The following is a 20,461-nucleotide window of genomic DNA, read 5'->3' on the forward strand; positions in this document are numbered from 1 at the left end:
GTGTGGGGGAATGGGATGAGTGGCAATGCAGGGGGGAATTCTGAAAAGCCAACTATGGTGCTTTTGATTAAGGTCATCTGCTGATCTGAGAAATGTAGTGGGGACTTTTAATGGGAACTATAATCGCAGTTAGTGTTACCCATTGTGTCTCCGACTTTGTGGTGTCTCATAGCAGTGACACCAATGCTGAAATCAGGAGATGGGGTCTCCTCCAGCCCCTCCCACCTCACAATCCTCACCAGTCAGCGGATCTCTAGTCTTTGCCCCCAGCCATGCCGTGAAATGAATGGGCCACTGCAAAGAGGCTGATTGGGTGGCTGTGGGCTCCAGGAACAGCCCAGACGGGCAGCCACAGGCTCCAGGGACCGCCCTACTGGGCAGCTGCATAAAAGCTGGAAGTGGTGCGGGCTTCAGGAACAGCCCAGGATTTGGTGACTCCTGGCAAATCATCATTTGAGCCCCAAGGGGGTCCCGACCCCCAGGTTGAGAACCACTGCCTTAGTAGAAAATAGCAAAATGCCAGTGCACCTGGTCTCCTTGAATAAATCCCAGAGCAAGGTAAATTGTGGCACCGTCCCTTCTAAGGCCCCATACACACGAGAGGATTTATCCGCAGATACGGTCCAGCGGACCGTATCCGCGGATAAATCCTCTCGAGGATTTGCGCGGATTTCCATGCGATGGAGTGTACTCACCATCGAATCGAAATCCGCGCCGAAATCCTCTGGCGATGACGTGTCGCGCCGTCGCCGTGATTATGACGCGGCGACGTGCGCGACGCTGTCATATAAGGAATTCCACACATGCGTTGAATCATTACGACGCATGCGGGGGATCCCTTCGGACGGATGGATCCGGTGAGTCTGTACAGACCAGCGGATCCATCCGTTGGGATGGATTCCAGCGGATAGATTTGATAGCGTGTCATCAAATATTTATCCGCTGGAAATCCATCCAAGGGGATAAATATCCGCGGAAACACACCATAGGATCTATCCGCTGAAACCCATTCGCTGGGATTTTTCAGCGGATGGATTCGATCGTGTGTATGGGGCCTAAGACTAGCTAAATATTGTATCCTGCTGCTTTCTCCATTTGTAGGCTCTGGGGGTTATAGGTAGAGGTACTCACACTGTCCCTTGAAATCCTGCTGCTTGGCAAAAACTGCTGTACAGGTCCTCCCTTGCAATACAGGGTGTCTCCTATAAAGGGTGGTGAAGATCCCTCTGATCGCTCTTTCCAGGAGGGTGTCTCCTGGAAAGGGTGGTGAAGATCCCTCTGATCGCTCTTTCCAGGAGGGTGTCTCCTGGAAAGGGTGGTGAAGATCCTTCTGGTCAAACTGCTCCTTTCCTTCCTTCCTCGGCTCCTGCCTGGAGGCAGAGCCCCCAGGCCAGGGTACCCTCCAGGCCTCACAATCCTTGACTCAGCACTCCATACTCCATCCAGCAACAACAACCCCCCCACTGGCCAGGGTCTTCCAGATTTATGGCCACGTCTTACCCCCTTACCAGGCCTCCTGCCTGGGGATTGATCAAACTCCCATAAATATTCAGATCCCTCCCTCTGTACCTCCACCCACTATCTTCTAGAATTTTCTGGAAATTTCCAGAACCAGGGGGAGGTAACAGCGAGCTGACCTGCGGAGCCCTCTTGCCCGACTTGAGCTTAAACTCCACATACATGCTTACTTTAGCTACTTGTGAGCCAAACCAAATTTGCCTAAGCTACTTACCGTACATCTAACCTATTCACACCATGTACACCAGGGGGTGCTATACATTATATACCTTTTCCTGGAAAAACCTTTCTAGATCTCATCTCAGCTGAGGTAATGCTCTACTGTCTTATGACTGTCTAGTTCATCTACTTGCTGTGGATTCATATTTTTGTACCTTATTAACCTTTTTTTTAATATATATATAGGAAAGAACTGGGAGCTTCTGTGATCTTTTGGACCGGAAATATCTACGAACATCTTTGCAGATATGGGTTATTTGGTAAATGATTCTTGTATCCTAAAATCCTGTAGACACGTAAGCTCATAAGTAAATATTGAATGTGGATTTTTTCTTCACCAAAATGTTTGTAAGCAGGGCCTTGATTCCCCGCCAGCATCAGCCATGGTGATTAAGGGCACCACCCACTGTTCTGTTTCAACAGGAATGGGATAGGGTACCACATACCTGTAATATGGAGGAACTACGCCATCTTGGTTACTCACATTCTTCTGACCTGAGGCCCACCTCCAGAAAAAAGTGAATGTCCTTGTTGTTTACAAGTTTAAAACAGTATTTTTTGATAGAAAATTACTTAGAACCCCCCAACTTAGTTAGCCCAATGTTTTTGTATAATGTAAAAGATGATGTTACACCGAGTAAACTGATACCCAAAATTTCATGCTTTAAATTTGCACACACTCGTGGAATGGCGACAAACTACGGTATGTAAAAATCTCCATAGGCAATGCTTTTAATTTTTTTATAGGTTACCTGTTTAGAGTCACAGAGGAGGTCTGGTGCTAGAATTATTGCTCTCACTTGTGTGATTTGAACACCGTTTACATATGTGAGCGCAACTTGCGTATGCATTCGCTTCTGCGTGCAAGCTCAGAGGGACAGGGCGCTTTAAAAAATATATATATATATCTTATTTATTTTACTTTTTATTTTTACACTGTCCCTTTACAAAAATATTTTTTTGATCACTGTTATTCCTATTACAAGGAATGTAAAAATCCCTTGTGATAGAAATAAGCAGGAGAGATGTCCTGATGTCCTAAGCGTCCCCCACCAGAAGCCTCCACAGATGCCGGGCGATGTTCAAAATCGGTCCAATAACATCAATTTCAGGCAGTGCAAGTGATCTCTCTCATATTCATACTTCACAAAGGGATCTCTCTCATTGAATTCATACTTCACAAGGGATCTCTCACATTGAATTCATACTTCACAAGGGATCTCTCTCAGTATATTCATACTTCACAAGGGATCTCTCTCATTGAATTCATACTTCACAAGGGATCTCTCTCATTGAATTCATACTTCACAAGAGATCTCTCTCAGTATATTCATACTTCACAAGGGATCTCTCTCATTGAATTCATACTTCACAAGGGATCTCTCTCAGTATATTCATACTTCACAAGCGATCTCTCTCATTAAATTCATACTTCACAAGGGATCTCTCTCATTGAATTCATACTTCACAAGGGATCTCTCTTATTGAATTCATACTTCACAAGGATTGACTTCATACTTCACAAGGGATCTCTCTCATTGAATTCATACTTCACAAGCGATCTCTCTCATTGAATTCATACTTCACAAGGGATCTCTCTCATTCACCCCCAACCTCATTTTTTTTTTTTCTTGTCTGACCCCCCCCCCCCCCCCCCCCACCAAGAGAAGACTTGACTTGACTCTGTTTTATCCATCAGCACCAAAACCCCCCGTCCCGCTTATCTCGAGGCAGGAGAGCGAAGAGAAGAGATAACACATTTGTCAGGAGAAACGAGGCTCCCCCCCCCCCAGGGTCTCTGCTCCAGGGGAGTCCTGCATAAAGCTGTGTAAGGGGCCCCAAAATTTGTGATGGCTGCCCTGTCTTCAGTTGCCCAGTTTTGGTGATCTGATGACCCTTCTGACCTTTTTTTCTGTTCATGCCAAATGTACAATATAGCAATCCATCCATAAGTAATGCAAGTAAGCTGGTTGCTGACCTATTGGTTTTCTCATCAACCTGTCTGCAAAGGTTTGGCATACAATTTCTTTACCCAGGTTGTTCCATTCAATGCCTCCATAGTTAGGCATTTCCTTATACTGTAGCTTTTACTTATACCTCAGATATACTGTACTGTATACCCATCCCTAACCTCTGATCTATTCATATGCTTTTTTCCTGGCCACTTTAGTAAGGTGTAAACATTTGATTCACATCTCTCTTCCACCATCTGTGGTGTTCAGTTATAACACAGCTACCCCAAGTCTCTCTTTCTTTTTGTTTTCCAATAGTTTTTATTGAAAGAAAATGAGTATTACAACAACACAGAAGCATCGCCACAAAAGTGTTAACAAACACCTAAGGTCTCCATCCCAATACATAACACCATATATTATTCGGCATCATCATCGTAACAGAAAGCATAATGAAATACTCCAGGGTAAAACACTGAGTGTGGTTCTCCCCAATTAATCGATGACCAAACCTTAGTAGGCCCAAGACCTGCCGGTCAAGAGACCTGGATCTGGAAACCCCAAATCCATTCTGTTGCCTCTATTACTATCCAAACGGGAGGACCCGCTTTGTAAGGCTTCTGTTGGAAAGATGGAGGTGTAAAAAATAAACATAAATAAGCAGTATCGTATATGGAAAAGAAAAGAAGAAAAAGAAAAGAGAAAGGAAAAGAAAAAAAAAAGGAGAGGGAACAGATAGGAGAGCAACCGACCAGCCCCCAGAAATCAATTAAATGGATCCATGACCGTAGCTCACACCTCCAGCGATCTTAGATCGCTAGCCAAGTAAGCCAGCCACGGGTCCCAAACCTTATGGAAAATCTCCAGCTTGTCCTGAATCAGTGCCGTCAATCTCTCATTTAGCATTAACCATGACAGTTTCCGTTTAAGCTGTTCGAGCGGCAAGGAGGCGGCGCGCCAATTTCTGGCTATCGTGATCTTAGCTGATATAAAGATAAACTTAAGCAATCGCCTTTGGGCTTTAGAGGCCTCCACCACCCTGTCGCCCAAAAGAACCTGCTTTGCAGATTTAGTCATGTTCAACTGGGTCAATGAGTAGATAAAATTATATACCCTAATCCAGAATCTTCTGACCTTTGGACATGACCACCAGATGTGATAGGCAGTTCCCACCTGGCCACATCCCCGGAAACAGTTGGGGGTGGCCCCATGAACAAAGGTAGCGAGTCTGGCCGGCACCATATACCATCTAAGCAGCACTTTATAATTGGCTTCTATAATGGACGTATTTATAAGTGACTAAGAAGCAGTCTCTGCCAGCTCACACCACTTATTTAGATCAAAGGTTTCCTGCAGGTCCTCCTCCCACCGGAGCATGTAGTTCAGCTTAGTGGAAGACGACATCAGCATCGCATATAACTCAGAAATATGTCCCCGTAAACTGTCATAGCGAACGCAAAGATACTCCATGGGGGTATGAACCTCCAAGTCTCCCTGGCGGGCCAACATTTGTATAAAGTGACGTATCTGAACATATCTGTAACATTCTATCAATGGCATTTGATACTTCTCCCGCAAAACCTGCTCAGAGAGAACCTTCCCTCTGTCGCAAAGGTCCGCTATGCGCAGTAGTCCCTTATTCGTCCACCATTGGAAAGCAACTGGGTCGAGACCTGGGGTGAAAGCACGATTTCTCAACAGGGGGGCCAATGGGGAATGAGGCGATTTAAAAGCCTGTGTTCTAGAGACCCTATCCCAAATATCCAAGGAAAAGGATAAAGATGGGCATAAAATGGTGGGTCTGTCTTTAGGCGGAAGCCACAATATATGGGAAATAGGAGACGGGCGACAAGCGTAGGATTCCATGATCATCCAGATCGCCTGTGACCGCTTTGAATGGAACCTGGAGAGTTGGGCTAACTGAGCCGCATAGAAATATTTCTGCAGGTTAGGTAGGCCCAATCCTCCCTTCCGTTTCAAGGTATACATAGTGCGTTTGTTCACCCTAGGCCTCTTGTCTCCCCAGATGAATTCAAGGATTTTTCTTTGTAACAACTCCAAGTCACTGCGCACCAAGGCTATCGGTAATGTACGAAATAAGTACAATATCCTTGGCAAGATGTTCATCTTTATAGAGTGGAGTCTGCCAAACCACGATGGAGGGTGGATTCGCCATTTCGCCAGGTCCTCGATCATTTTTTTAATTAAGGCTGGGTAATTCTTTTTATACAAGGTTTGGAGAGAAGAGGTCAGATTGACTCCCAAATAAGAAAGCATTTCAGATTCCCAATGGAACCGATGTGTTCTTTCGATCACTGACTGGGCAGAACTAGACAAAGAGATATTGAGGGCCCTAGATTTACTATGGTTTATTTTCAAACCCGAGATATCTGAAAATGGCTTTAGAATATTATATAGATTGGGTAGGGACGTGATTGGTGAGGACATAGTCAGCAACAAATCATCGGCAAAAAATAAACATTTATGCTCGTAGCCACCACCAACGATCCCCCGAACATCCTGGCAGTCCCTGATTTTTATTGCTAACGGCTCTATAGCCAGGACAAACAGGAGCGGGGACAACGGGCATCCCTGTCTAGTGCCCCTTCTGATGTTTAGAGATTGAGAGGGGTATCCTTTAATCATTAAGGAGGCCGTCGGTGTATCGTAAAGCGTACGAAGGAGAGCCAGGAAACGCTCACCAAATCCGTACCGATGTAGCACGTCGAAGAGATAATCCCAGGAGAGGGAATCAAATGCTTTCTGGATGTCTAATGAAAGCAACATACCTCCTCTAGGACCCTCCCCATCCCAGTTTGATTGAATCGCCGAGATCAAATTGATAATTCTGCGAGTTTGGTCTGACGCCTGTCTATTGGGAACGAAACCCGCCTGGTCCGGATGGACATAATGAGGGAGAAAAGTATTCAGTCTTAGAGCCAGGACTTTAGTTAATATTTTCAGGTCAGTATTAATTAACGAGATTGGGCGATAATTCGCACAATCTCCGTGGTCTTTGCCCGGTTTCGGTATGACATGAATGAAAGCCGCGTTGTCGTGTGTAGGGATTTTGCCGTCCCGGCGTAGATCATTAAAATATTTACATAAATGAGGGGTAAGAACGTCTCGATATTTCCGGTAGTAATGACCAGAGAAACCGTCCGGTCCAGGGGCCTTTGTGGGATTCAGACATTTAATGGCCGCCCCAATCTCAGCTTCAGTAATCGCATCATTCATCAGGTCCGCATGGTCTCGGGAAATTTTGGGCAATCTAAGGTCATGAAAAAATGCTTCGAGCTTAGCCCGGTCCAAACTATCCCGCTGGAGATACAATGACGAGTAAAACTTATAGAATTCCCGAACGATCCGCTCAGGGTTTTGAGTGAAGTGGCCGGTGGGTAAGCGCAACTTCGGCAGAGTCGGGGTGTACGGTCGGGGCACCAATTTCCTCGCTAACAACGTAGATGGTTTGTCCCCCATCGTATAAAACCGATGTTTGAACCAACTGATGTGTTTCTCAGCTTGCGTAGTCAGACTAAGATTCAGCGCCAAGCGTGCCTCGTCAATTTTAAAACTCAAATCTGTCTGGGGGTTCCTATGCTGTTCCAACATTAGGGCCTCCAAGTCGTCCTCTAACCGAGAAATTGTTTGCTCCCGCGTCCGCTTCAGTCTACTAGCTATTTGGATCAGTTTGCCCCGTATCGTTGCTTTGTGGGCAGCCCAAGTTATCGCAGGGGAGGTGTCAGCTGATTTATTAACTTCAAAGTATGCCTGTATTTCCCTCTCAATTTCCCCATAGTGGACAGGGTCATTCAGTAAGCTAGCGTTGAGGCGCCACGGTGAGGGGGTGGCTTTAGTCCACAGCCCTCTGGTGGATAATTTTATCGGAGAATGATCCGACCAAGGGGTAGTTAAAATTTTTGCAGAAGTCACGTATGGGAGCAAAGAGGTACGGACCAAGAGATGGTCAATCCTAGAGAAGGATCGATGCACCTGGGAATAGTAAGTAAAATCCCTCGTTGAGGAATTGCACTCCCGCCAAATATCAATCAGATCACACGAATTAAACAATCGTGCAACCTTGCAGCTACTCGCCGGGGGACGCCTCATGATTGATTTAGTCGGGTCCGATTTATCCATAGTCCTATCCAACGGAATATTACTATCCCCTCCCATTATCAGCTGTCCCTGAACCTTAGGCAATAGTATCCGAAGCATATTTCTGAAAAATTCCAGCTGGCCCGTGTTCGGGGCGTAATACGTGATAAAGGAAACTAGCTGATCGTGGAGACGTCCCACTGCCATCAGGTATCTCCCCTCCCTGTCTTTGACTATAGTTATAGGTGTGAAGGGAACTCTCTTAGAAAAACAAATAGCTACTCCCCCTTTCTTTTCCGGGCCACACGAGAGGAAATATTGTGGATACCTAGCATTGAGGTATCGAGGTGCCGAGGACCTGGCGAAATGGGTCTCCTGTAGCAGGAGAACGTCAGCCCTCTGCTTATGATAAAACTGAAAGGCTTTGGTTCTCTTGATAGGGGAGTTAAATCCGTGGATATTATGACTGCATAATCCGTTGAATAGGATCTAGCCATCGCGGCAGGGCAGAGCACTCTTACCTTGGGACATCAAGCGGGTTGGAGAAGTCACTGTGGAGATTGATGATCGCAGGACAGTCGCTGGAGATGCGAGGCGGACTGGGAGCTGGAACGGCGCCCTCAAGAGAAAAGAAGAAAGGATAAGAGAAAATAAAGCAAGAAACAAAAGGAATAACAGTAGGCCTAGCGGCCAAGATCCTGAATGAACATATCTGTAATAACAGATCAAAATAGTATCCGAACGGGGGAAAACCCCCGCCGGGAATAACTCCCGGAACAAAGTGTGCAAGGGTACCATCCTCCTGGGAGGGTGAGTAGTCTTGCAATCGGGTGGCACATATAACCACTCCAACCCAAAAAATATAACACTACTGTGCTGACAATCGGGGCATGAAAAATTGCCTGGTCAGACAACATTCCTACTAAGAGGGAAAAACAGGTCAGTCAAACAACACGTATTTAAACATTTCTCAGCATATCTCACTGATCGCCCCCCCCACCCTCCCCCCCAACCCCAGGCAGTCCACCGCGAAGAACAATATATAATTGAGCTGGATTCCAACCTGTCCGGGCTCCAGCAATCAGGGGGGGGGGGGGAGGCCAGAGGGGCCCGAGGACCAGAAAAATACAAAACGGGTAAGAAAGCAAGTAAAAGTATAAAAATAAAAATTCAAAAATCTCAGAAGTACACAACCACCCTCCGCACAAAAAGGCGCGGAAAGGGAGGCTATAGAGGCTCCAACAAGACATCCGAGCTTCATCTTTGGCATCGGGACAATTGTGTCCCACCACAAATGAAAAGCCACCAAATCAGTCGGGTGCTTAATCAGGTCTTTCGCTGCGACTGCCTGGTCTGGCGCTTCTTGACATCCTGCCATAGCGGGGAGATGGGACGATCCTCATCCCGTCGAGGCGACGGGGTCGGAGAGCCCCGAGCGATGATTCCCAATTCCAGGAGCAGATCCTCTCCCGCCTGGAATGTTGTGAACGAATAAGAGCGGCCTTTATAAGCAAAAGACAGTTTAAACGGAAAAGACCATCTGTACTTTATCTGCTTGTTGATCATTTGCTGCAGTAAAGGCTTTAAATTCCTGCGTTTCATGACCGTTGATGGAGCCAGATCTGTGTAAAGCTGTATCGGGGACCCCCGCAGTGACAGGTCCGGTCTGTTTCGAGCCGTCAACATCAGTTTTTCCTTAATGCGATAGAAATGCGGCTTGGCTATTACGTCGCGCGGCAGACCGTCCGACCGAGGGGCTGTCAGGGCCCTATGGATACGATCGATCTCCATGTGGTGGTCAGCAATATCAGGTATCAATTCCTTCATAAGCTCTCCCATGGCCTCTTCCAGGTCCGTGCACGTCTCAGGAAGACCCCGTATGCGAACATTGTACCTGCGAGAGCGGTTCTCTAAATCTTCAATTTTATTATTTGCTTCCTCCAGCCTAGTTTGAAGGTCAGTGATCATGCTAGCATTCTGATTGACTTTTTTAACCGTACCATCCACTTTAGTCTCTATCCGGTCAAAGCGCTCTCCAAAGCTATGAATGTCCCTCTTAAGATCTGTTGTGATGAGGGTGCAGGCCTTGGACAGTTCCTGCTGCAGCATTGTGGAGAAGCGTGCCAGCAGCACAGCATCTGGGGAATACTGTGGGATCTGAGCCATCACAATGTCCTGTCCCTGCTGGCTAGCCTGGCTGGCCTGGCTGAACATGGCCTCAGCCAAATCCATCATGTTTCCCCCTAGGGATGAGGCTGGAGAGTCCACTGCCTCCTGTTGGGCCACATAGGGGCCCGGGGACGGGGGTTGCAAAGTTGACTCACCCCTCCTGCTGCAGGCTGCCGAGTCTCCCGAGGATTGGGAAGCAAACGGGTCCCCCACCAGCTCTGGGAAGCTGTCCTGGCTGGATGTCCGTGCCAGAGAGGCCCTGGAAGCAGCACCGCCTCGTGCGTCGCTCCGTCCCGACGCCATTTTAGGCTGCGGCCTAGCGTTTGGGGAAGGCCCTGTGCCGCCGGACGATCCGGCGTGTTTATTTTGTCCCCTCTTCGGCTGTCCTCTAGCCCTTCTGTTCATTCCCCTCTCGGGAACACTGCCGCGATGCTTGCGGCGCTCGATCCCCTCTGTCAGCGCTGTTTGTAGCCGGATTCAGGGCCGGAGCGAGCGGAGCTCAGCTAGAGCACGTCTGCTCCAGAAGTCCCGCACATGCGCACTCCTCTCTTTCTTTTTGATAGTAAGCTCTTTTGAAGACTGTTAACACTATATAGAAGAAATAACTGCAGTAACATAAGTTGCATTGTACCCTTCCTTCTGCCCCAGCACAGCCGAACTCGCCCACGTAACTCCCAACTGTCCCTAATTCCAAAGGACTGTCCCTTTTATGGAACAAAGTCCCTCTGTCCCTCTTTCCTCCTCATTTGTCCCTTTTGGTCTGATCTATAGAGTTGTATATAAAATGCACTAGTTATTTTTCAAAAAGTGTTTCACAGTCCTAAACTTTTCGTGCAGTTTTTTAAATTTCTGCGTTGGTAAATTTCAAAAGTCAGTATACAAGTGGTTGTAAACCCCTTTAACCCACTTTAACCTACAGGTAAGCCTAGATTAAGACTTACCTGTAGGTGCAACAAATATCTCCCAAACATAAAAGGTTTAGGAGATATTTGCAGAAAAGACAGGGACCGATGTCTATGGCGCAATCGAGCGCAGGTGCACTGAGTGTGCCCCTTCTAATGGCGATCATGCCGTTAGTGGCAGCACCCATGCGCATGCGCGGGATTGACGTCATTGCTGCTCCGGCCAGTCACAGCGCCAGAGCAGCGATACCCGGAAGACACTCCGGGTATCATGGCGGCGACGGAGGACATGTATGAGGAACGCTGAGGGGGATTCGATCTCAGGTAAGTAATTCATAATGAGCTAGTATGCTATGCATCATCTCATTGTGCCTTTGTCTTGCAGAGGTTTTTTATTTTTATTTTTTTTAAGAGGGTTTACTTCCTCTTAAAGGAATAGTAGTGGGAAAAAAAAGCACTTGTGTGTTTAACTAATCATTTCTTTTGTATAATTCTCCTTTAAGGGGCGTGGCAGGGGGGTGTGTCCTATGCCTTCATACATTTGCTAATAGGTGTCCTTTGTACCTATCGCAAAAAGTTGGGAGGTAGGCTCACCCTTGTAATATGTTTCTTGTTGCTCATATCCTGGCTTATTTAAATATGGCTTTCTGAATGCTAAAGATTCCCTCTGTGTTCTTTTTTAGGCTTGGAATTTCCTTTGCATATTATGGGGTCATTCTGGCTAGTTCAGAACTCCTGGAGAGGAACCTTCTGTGTGGGTCAGGGCAGGTGGCACTGGGTGCAGGAGAGGAACCATACGAGGGCAGCCACAGCCCATGTTATTGCAACATGCTGAGCTCCTCCGATTACCGCACCATGATCATTAGCACTGTGGGGGAGATTGCCTGTAAGTAGTCAGTGTAACCTAATGACTGTACTGTCTCTGGTTTTATTGAATTTGTATGTTTTTACAGCCTAGGCGAATACCATGGATACCCACAACATTGTGGCCTTGTGACATCATTAGAGATTGCACAGAACATCCTATTCATAGTCAGACCTTATAAGTAAGAGAAGATCAGCAAGAAGAGTTCATATATTAAAGCGGTAGTAAACTCTATATTTTTAAAGTCTGGGCCTCTGCAACTGTATGCCATAATGTGCTAGTATTCAGTGCATACTAGCACATTATGGCAGTTTTACCTGTCAAAGGAAGCCATCCAGCGCTGAGCTGTCAGTACAGGAGCGCTTCCATCTTCACCCAGTCTTCCTTCTGGGTTTGCTCTGTTTGGCCAATTGAAAGGATGAGCCATGATGACATCACTCCTGTTCTTGCATACGGGAGTCACATCGCCACGGCACAACGTGTGTTCCGTAATGTACTCTAAACTGTGCATGTATGGTTTTGTGTACATTACCACTGACAGGCAGGAGGAAGCATTCATGGCAGAGGAAAACCCCTGCCTTTCATTGTTGTTTTTATTTTATTTTATTGATAGCACTTTAAGCAAATATAGCTGATCATATGTGCATATACAGTACAGACCAAAAGTTTGGACACACCTTCTCAATCAAAGAGTTTTCTTTATTTTCATGACTATGAAAATTGTAGAGTCACACTGAAGGCATCAAAACTTAGGCCTCGTACACACCGAGGAACTCGACGGGCGAAACACATCGTTTTGCTCGTCAAGTTCCTTGTTAGGCTGTCGAGGAACTCAACAAGCCAATTTTCTCCATTCCCGTCGAGGAAAAAGATAACATGCTCTCTTTTTGGCTTGTCCAGTTCCTCAACAGTTTCCTTGTCGAAAAATGTACACACGACCGGTTTCCTTGGCAAAAAAAACAAAACAGCAAGTTTCTTGCTGGTTTTTGCCGAGAAACTCGGTCGTGTGTACGAGGCCTATGAATTAACACATGTGGAATTATACATAACAAATAAGTGTGAAACAACTGAAAATATATTTCATATTCTAGGTTCTTCAAAGTAGCCACCTTTTGCAGCAGACACATCTCTAGAACTGGTAAGAGGAGACTGTGTGAATCAGGCCTTCATGGTAAAATATCTGCTAGGAAACCACTGCTAAAGAAAGGCAACAAGCAGAAGAGACTTGTTTGGGCTAAAGAACACAAGGAATGGACATTAGACCAGTGGAAATCTGTGCTTTGGTCTGATGAGTCCAAACTTGAGATCTTTGGTTCCAACCCCCGTGTCTTTGTGCGACGCAGAAAAGGTGAACGGATGGACTCTACATGCCTGGTTCCCACCGTGAAGCATGGAGGAGGAGGTGTGATGGTGTGGGGGTGCTTTGCTGGTGACACTGTTGGGGATTTAATCAAAATTGAAGGCATACTGAACCAGCATGGCTACCACAGCATCTTGCAGCGGCATGCTATTCCATCCGGTTTGCGTTTAGTTGGACCATCATTTATTTTTCAACAGGACAATGACCCCAAACACACCTCCAGGCTGTGTAAGGGCTATTTGACCAAGAAGGAGAGTGATGGGGTGCTGCGCCAGGTGACTACCTCTTGAAGCTCATCAAGAGAATGCCAAGAGTGTGCCAAGCAGTAATCAAAGCAAAAGGTGGCTACTTTGAAGAACCTAGAATATGAAATATATTTTATTTATTTTTATATTTAGTTTTGATGCCTTCAGTGTGAATCTACAATTTTCATAGTCATGAAAATAAAGAAAACTCTTTGAATGAGAAGGTGTGTCCAAACTTTTGGTCTGTACTGTACATATACTTATAAACTATACACAGCAATAAGGTTATTAAGACTCATTAAAATTATTCACGTTTTACTTTAAAAAAAAATGACACTTGTTGCTCCTAAAGTCATATTTGTAGTAACATATCTGCATACAATACTTTCTAGAAGTAGATTTACACACACAGAAGAGAGTTGTAGATTAAAAAATAATTTTCTGCTATTTCAGTAAATCCTTTCAACATTCTGGGAATTAACCTTATTGGTCGGCGCTGGACACTTGGCATCACCATGACGACCACTGGCATATTCTTTTTGCTCCTCAACATTTGTATGTCAAGGTAAAATCAGGGATCTCGTTATCAGCAAATTTAATAACACACAGTATGAGTAATGCACAGCCGCTGGTTGGTTTATCAGCCTATAGTAAATACTAACCAGTTGGATGTCACAGAGGCAGTGGAAAGAATATCCTGACTACTAGACCCTCAATGAACTTCCACAAACATGGAATCAAGTACTTGGGCAGAAAACTGCTAAAAAATTCCAGCTTACTGTTTTTAAAAATACAGTACTTGGGGAGAAGTTTATTTTACTTGTTTGTGGGTGTGTAGGCAGGTGTAGTCTATGTTCTCCACTGAAGGTGGCACTGCAGTTGGGGAGGAAGTCATAAGGCACAATGCTCCTCTATGGTTTCCTGGGTCACTGGGAAAGCTTTCCCATTGGAAACTGCCATCTTATGGGACTCCTGCAGCCATCTTGGGTCAAGCAGAGTCTTTTTAAGGCCCTGACTTCCAGGTTTTGGCACACATTTGCGAGTTGGTAGAGTAGGGACAGGTACCCCGTCTTCCACCGGGTTATTTTGGAACTGTCTTTGCATTATTTTGATACAAGTACTTTCACTGCACTGGGAATGTGTGTGTTATTATCCCCGCACCAAGCTGCACCCCACCTACACGAATGTCTCTGGATTCTACCAGATATCCTTGACTTACTTACAGGTTGGGCTGTTATTTTCTTACTTATGTACTTATTCTGATCAGTGTGTTAATACATTTTGAAAAAAAAAGTTTTGGAAGACTGATTTTTGTTTTATGAAATGTCAAAGTATATAAACTGTGATGGGGGATCGACTTAAAGGGGTTTTCCACCCATTTATTAAGTTTATTAAAAGTCACCAGCTACAAAAAGTGTAGCTGCTGGCTTTTAATAAACTGACACTTACCTGCTCCAGCGTTCCAGCGACGCGCCGGCCGGGGGTCCGCTCCTCTCCCCCCCTCCCCGGCCGATGTCTTCATTGTCACTGTGGGCACCCGGCCGTGACAGCTTTCGGCTTCACGGCCGGGCACCCACTGCGCATGCGCAAGCGGCACTGTGCATGCGCAAGCGGCCCCGTGCTGCGCTGTTTGATTGGACAGGCGATCGCCTAGGACCTGACGTGTCCTAGGCGATCGCCTACAGGGAGGGGCTGCCAAAAGGCGATTAAGCTTAATCGCCTTTGCAGCCCCTCGGCGGAAGGAGGAAGTGGGACAGGAAGTCCCCTTCTCCTGAAGCCCCCACTCCCCCCCCCAAAAAATTACATGCCAAATGTGGCATGTAAGGGGGAGAGGAGTGGGTTAAGAGGAAGTTCCATTTTTGGGTGGAACTCCTCTTTAACAAAACAATGCAATGTATGTAAAAGCAGATAATGTAAATATTCTGATAAACTTTGTCTGATTTGGTTTGTCCTACCTTGCTTCTCAGCACGGGTCTTATTGGAATTCTATTCTGCCTTCGAGCTCTGGTATCTGCAAACTTCAACACCATCTACATCTACACAGCAGAGGTAGGTACAAGGTACAAAGTGTGAAGGTCTACAAATCTCTTCTACTCCCAAAGTTTGAGGATCTGTACCAGCCTACCTGCCAATTTAGTATACTCATGCCTACAACAGGCAACAGCAATCATGGTGGAAACCCCTAATTATGGCTGTGCCAGGCTTGCAGGCTGGAGAAGTCAACTACAGAAATCTCTTTGCAAAAGGAATATAAGAAAGCATTATGTTGTTTAACCCTTCAGCATCCATCAGATTCTAAAGCACCAGGATTGGGTGAAGTGAACCCTTAACAAATGCATCATTCTGCATCTTTCTGCAGGTTTATCCAACTGTGATGAGAGCAATTGGAATGGGCACAAGTGGGTCACTGTGCCGCATTGGAGCAATGGCAGCACCATTCATAGCCCAGGTAGGAAATGTTGTACTTTTACAATGATATCATTTACACAGATAATAATTTGCTTCCTGGAAAAATTCAGCTTTAATATCTACTACACAGGTTTTGCTAAGTGCCTCCATCATTGGTGCCCTCTGCCTGTTTTCTGCTGTCTGCTTTATCTGCGCAATCTCAGCATTTACTCTGCCCATCGAGACCAAAGGGCGAGCATTGCAGGTGAGCTCAAAATTACTTGGAGGACAAGTGCACCACCTCTATAGATTTGTTATTTCTGTTAAAGTTCCATATTTTTCCTGCTCAGATAATTCTCCTAATATTCTAGCAATAGCAACCAACTTTTACTGATTGCAATGTGAAGAATAGGATTGCATTTTTGAGGCTGCTGCTCTTTTTCCTCTTCATGGTGTCAGAACTGCTGTACACTAGTAATGGCAGGACCACACGGTCAGAAAATAAAAAAACAGAAACGTTTTGCTTCCAGCACCCTGGCTCTAAATGATCACATGACAGCCTGCGTTCACCACACTGGCTTTAAATTATCGCTTGACTTAGGGCTTTTTCACATGTGTGTTTTCATGGACTCCATTTGCTCAGCAGGGATCGCCCTGTTGATCCCTGTTAAGCCGGCGAATGACAGGTCCGTCTCCGGTCACTGTGCAGAGATGGACCTGTCAGAGCTCCGCTCTCCTCTATGGGTGGATTGGATGAACACGGATCCACCAGATACCGAAAGCCAACTAAGCCAAAGGAGAAAGGAGATTCGCGGTCCAAGGGCCTAGACTATGGAACGCTTTACCAACCAGCATTCGGTTGGAGGAGAACCACTTGGAGTTCAGGAGAAAGATCAAGACTCATCTCTTTTGATACCAAAGGAGACAGGAACAACAAGCGCCCAGAGGCGATTAAGTTTGCATGTGCTGGGCTATATAAGTTTTCATTCATTCATTCATTCACCTGTCCGTTTTTATCCGATCCTCCAGACCAGGGGTGGGCAATTATTTTTTCGATGGGGCCACATGAGAAACTAAAAATATTTTGGAGGGCCGGGCCAAAAGGCTAAACTCAATACTGCATAAAATCAATTGTATTTCTTTATAAAAAGCAGTAAATATCATTGTTGGACAACTGGTACGAGTACTTGTTATAGACATGGCACAGGAGGGGGACAGAGGCTGGGGACATGGCACAGGAGGGGGACAGAGGCTGGGGACATGGCACAGGAGGGGGACAGAGGCTGGGGACATGGCACAGGACGGGGACAGAGGCTGGGGACATGGCACAGGAGGGGGACAGAGGCTGGGGACATGACACAGGAGGGGGACAGAGGCTGGGGACATGACACAGGAGGGGGACAGAGGCTGGGGACATGACACAGGAGGGGGACAGAGGCTGGGGACATGACACAGGAGGGGGACAGAGGCTGGGGACATGACACAGGAGGGGGACAGAGGCTGGGGACATGACACAGGAGGGGGACAGAGGCTGGGGACATGACACAGGAGGGGGACAGAGGCTGGGGACATGACACAGAAGGGGGACAGAGGCTGGGGACATGACACAGGAGGGGGACAGAGGCTGGGGACATGACACAGGAGGGGGACAGACGCTGGGGACATGACACAGGAGGGGGACAGACGCTGGTGACATGACACAGGAGAGGGACAGACGCTGGTGACATGACACAGGAGGGGGACAGAAGCTGGGGACATGACACAGGAGGGGGACAGACGCTGGGGACATGACACAGGAGGGGGACATGACACAGGAGGGGGACAGATGCTGGGGACATGACACAGGAGGGGGACAGACGCTGGGGACATGACACAGGAGGGGGACAGAGGCTGGGGACATGGCACAGAGGCTGCAAATAAATTATCATATCACTTCTTTACATCATCAGTATGCTGTGTCTTCCTCCTGTGCCCCTTTCACCTCTCCACAGATCTGACCTGTGGAGAGGTGAAAGGGGCACAGGAGGAGGACACAGCATACTGATGATGTCTAGGTAGGATAGCACTTCACACTCTGCTGCTGGACTGAGGAGGACTCACCAGACAAGGCCAGGGCAGTGGCACTGAGGGCAGGCAGCAGGCGTCGCGAGGAGTCCTACTCCAACGAAGAGAGTGGAGACCAGGGTCCACTCCAGGTCCGGGCACCAGCATGGCGGCTGGCCCACTACTACAGTCAGTCGGGCGGGCAGAGCAGGCAGGCAGGCGCACTGGTCGGTCTCCGTCTGCCTTCACTCAGTCCACTCCGTCACAGTGGGGGTGCGTCTGCAGTGTGTCCACTACATCTGCTGCTGTGTGCTATCCCGCCGGTGCCGCTCTCCACAGAGTCCACACATTCTACGATGTTCCTCAGTTTCCCCGCGCTGCTCTTTTGAATAGGCTGGCAGCAGTGTTGTTAGCGCGAAAATGCGCTTTGATAATTGGCTGCGCGGCGGGTGGTGGTGGGCTGGGCGGTCAGGGAGGGCGAGGCTATGCATAATGTAGGAGGACTAGACGCTGCCTGCGCTGCGGCTCACATTCGGATCTTTTTACGGGCACATTTCCCTTATTACGGACTTTTACGAACAGGGAAAAAGTGCCTTTTATTTACGTACTGTCCGTAATTCTACGGACGGTTGGCAACTAGGGTTGTCCCGATACCACTTTTTTAGGACTGAGTACAAGTACCGATACTTTTTTTTATGTACTCGCCGATACAGAATACCGATACTTTTTTTTAAATGTGTCCCCAAATGCAGCCATGTCCCCCGTATAACAGCCATGTCCCCCGTATAGCAGCCATGTCCCCCGTATAGCAGCCATGTCCCCCGTATAGCAGCCATGTCCCCCGTACAGCAGCCATGTCCCCAGTACAGCAGCCATGTCCCCAGTACAGCAGCCATGTCCCCAGTACAGCAGCCATGTCCCCAGTATAGCAGCCATGTCCCCCGTACAGCAGCCATGTCCCCAGTACAGCAGCCATGTCCCCAGTACAGCAGCCATGTCCCCAGTACATCAGCCATTGTCCCCCTTACAGCAGCCATTGTCCCCCTTACAGCAGCCATTGTCCCCCTTACAGCAGCCATTGTCCCCCGTACAGCAGCCATGTCCCCAGTACAGCAGCCATGTCCCCAGTACATCAGCCATTGTCCCCCTTACAGCAGCCATTGTCCCCCTTACAGCAGCCATTGTCCCCCTTACAGCAGCCATTGTCCCCCGTACAGCAGCCATTGTCCCCCGTACAGCAGCCATTGTCCCCCATACAGCAGCCATTGTCCCCCGTACAGCAGCCATTGCCCCCCGTACAGCAGCCATTGTCCCCCGTACCTACTGTTATCACCGCGGCGGGGAACATTACAGACAGCGTTCGTTTGAACAGCTGTTTTCCCCCTTGGACGGATCTGTCCAATCGCGAGCAAGGGGGAGTGTCTATGTGACTCCCCCTTGCTCGCGATTGGACAGATCCGTCCAAGGGGGAGTGTCTATGCGCGGCGGGGAAAACAGCTGTTCAAACGAACGCTGTCTGTAATGTTCCCCGCCGCGGTGATTAACGTGGCAGCGGTGGTTTGGGCGGCGGCGGCGGGGGGGGGGGGGGGGGAGTATTCTATTTTAGTATCGGGAGTATTAGCGGGAGTACGAGTACTCCCGCTAATACTCGGTATTGGTCCTCGGTATTGTCTCGGTATCGGGACAACCCTATTGGCAACACTGCCCGGGGGCCGGATTAAAAGGTCCGCCGGGCCGTATACGGCCCACGGGCCGTAGTTTGCCCAGGTCTGCTCCAGACGGATGGAAAATAGGATTTCCATTGACTGCTTTCATTTCATTGACTCTACGTGATCACATGAGATTAGGCTCAGGCTCTTCTCCCAGTTTAAAAAAACATAACTAGATCTAATTTTTAGAAAACAGCTAAGGCAGCTCTTTATTGCAGAACAAACATGCTATGTCTCTTCCGCAACAATACTTACTTACCTGCCTGCTTGCAGTTTTCTATTGAATGGGCACTGAGTTGGGCACGAACAGCTCAATGTTCTTTCCCGGCACGCTATGGCTGTGCTGAAATGACAGACTCGCGTGCACATGCAAGGAATGACGGCACCCCCTGCCAGCCAATCAAGAGGTCAAAAATCTGGCACCCCAGGGAGAAGATGACAGCAGTCAATGAGGGATGTAACCAGGGCCGATCCGCCCTATAGGCTCACTATGCAAGCCGCTTAGGGCCCTGCAAAACTGCAGAGGCCCCCCATATTACTAGAGGCTCCACCTGGTGAGAAGTAATTTTCGCTTCTCAACTTGCTGGCTGCATGGGAGAAGCAGTAAGAAGTCAGCACCCCCCACTTCTCACTTTAATTGTAAGATGTAATTTCCGACAGCAGAATACCCCCGCTTCTCAACTTTAATGTGACATGTCATTTTGCTTAGGGCCCCAGGGAGGTCAGGATCGGCACTGGATGTAACCACCACTTTGCTTTAAGGTGGAGGTGAGTATGTTGGGGAGCTTAGTCCTGATTTAAAGGACCAAATAAAAAAAATAAAAACTGTGGAGATGGAGGTTTGGAAACAAACAATCCAGTTTTTGTGGTAAATGAGGATATCCTCTGAATCCATCTGGATATGACTTCTTTTCTCTGCAGGAGAAACCATGGACAGTGAACATGCACATCTAGAGGGATGCTTCAAGTGATATACAGTGCCTTGCAAAAGTA

General features: G+C 47.5%; 1 protein-coding gene across 2 annotated transcripts in view; it reads left to right on the forward strand.

The window, feature by feature from the left end:
• Window positions 1-20,461, forward strand: part of SVOPL (SVOP like) — a 51,203-nt gene that overhangs the window by 27,893 nt on the left and 2,849 nt on the right. For both annotated transcript variants that reach the window (XM_040345404.1, XM_040345405.1), the window contains exons 10-15: window positions 1,924-1,997; window positions 11,542-11,744; window positions 13,782-13,893; window positions 15,296-15,377; window positions 15,688-15,777; window positions 15,868-15,981. In XM_040345404.1, coding sequence (XP_040201338.1) covers window positions 1,924-1,997; window positions 11,542-11,744; window positions 13,782-13,893; window positions 15,296-15,377; window positions 15,688-15,777; window positions 15,868-15,981 — 675 coding nt within the window. The remainder of the gene's footprint in view (window positions 1-1,923; window positions 1,998-11,541; window positions 11,745-13,781; window positions 13,894-15,295; window positions 15,378-15,687; window positions 15,778-15,867; window positions 15,982-20,461) is intronic.

Source organism: Rana temporaria, chromosome 3, assembly GCF_905171775.1.
Source record: "Rana temporaria chromosome 3, aRanTem1.1, whole genome shotgun sequence".
NCBI classification, from domain to species: domain Eukaryota; kingdom Metazoa; phylum Chordata; class Amphibia; order Anura; family Ranidae; genus Rana; species Rana temporaria.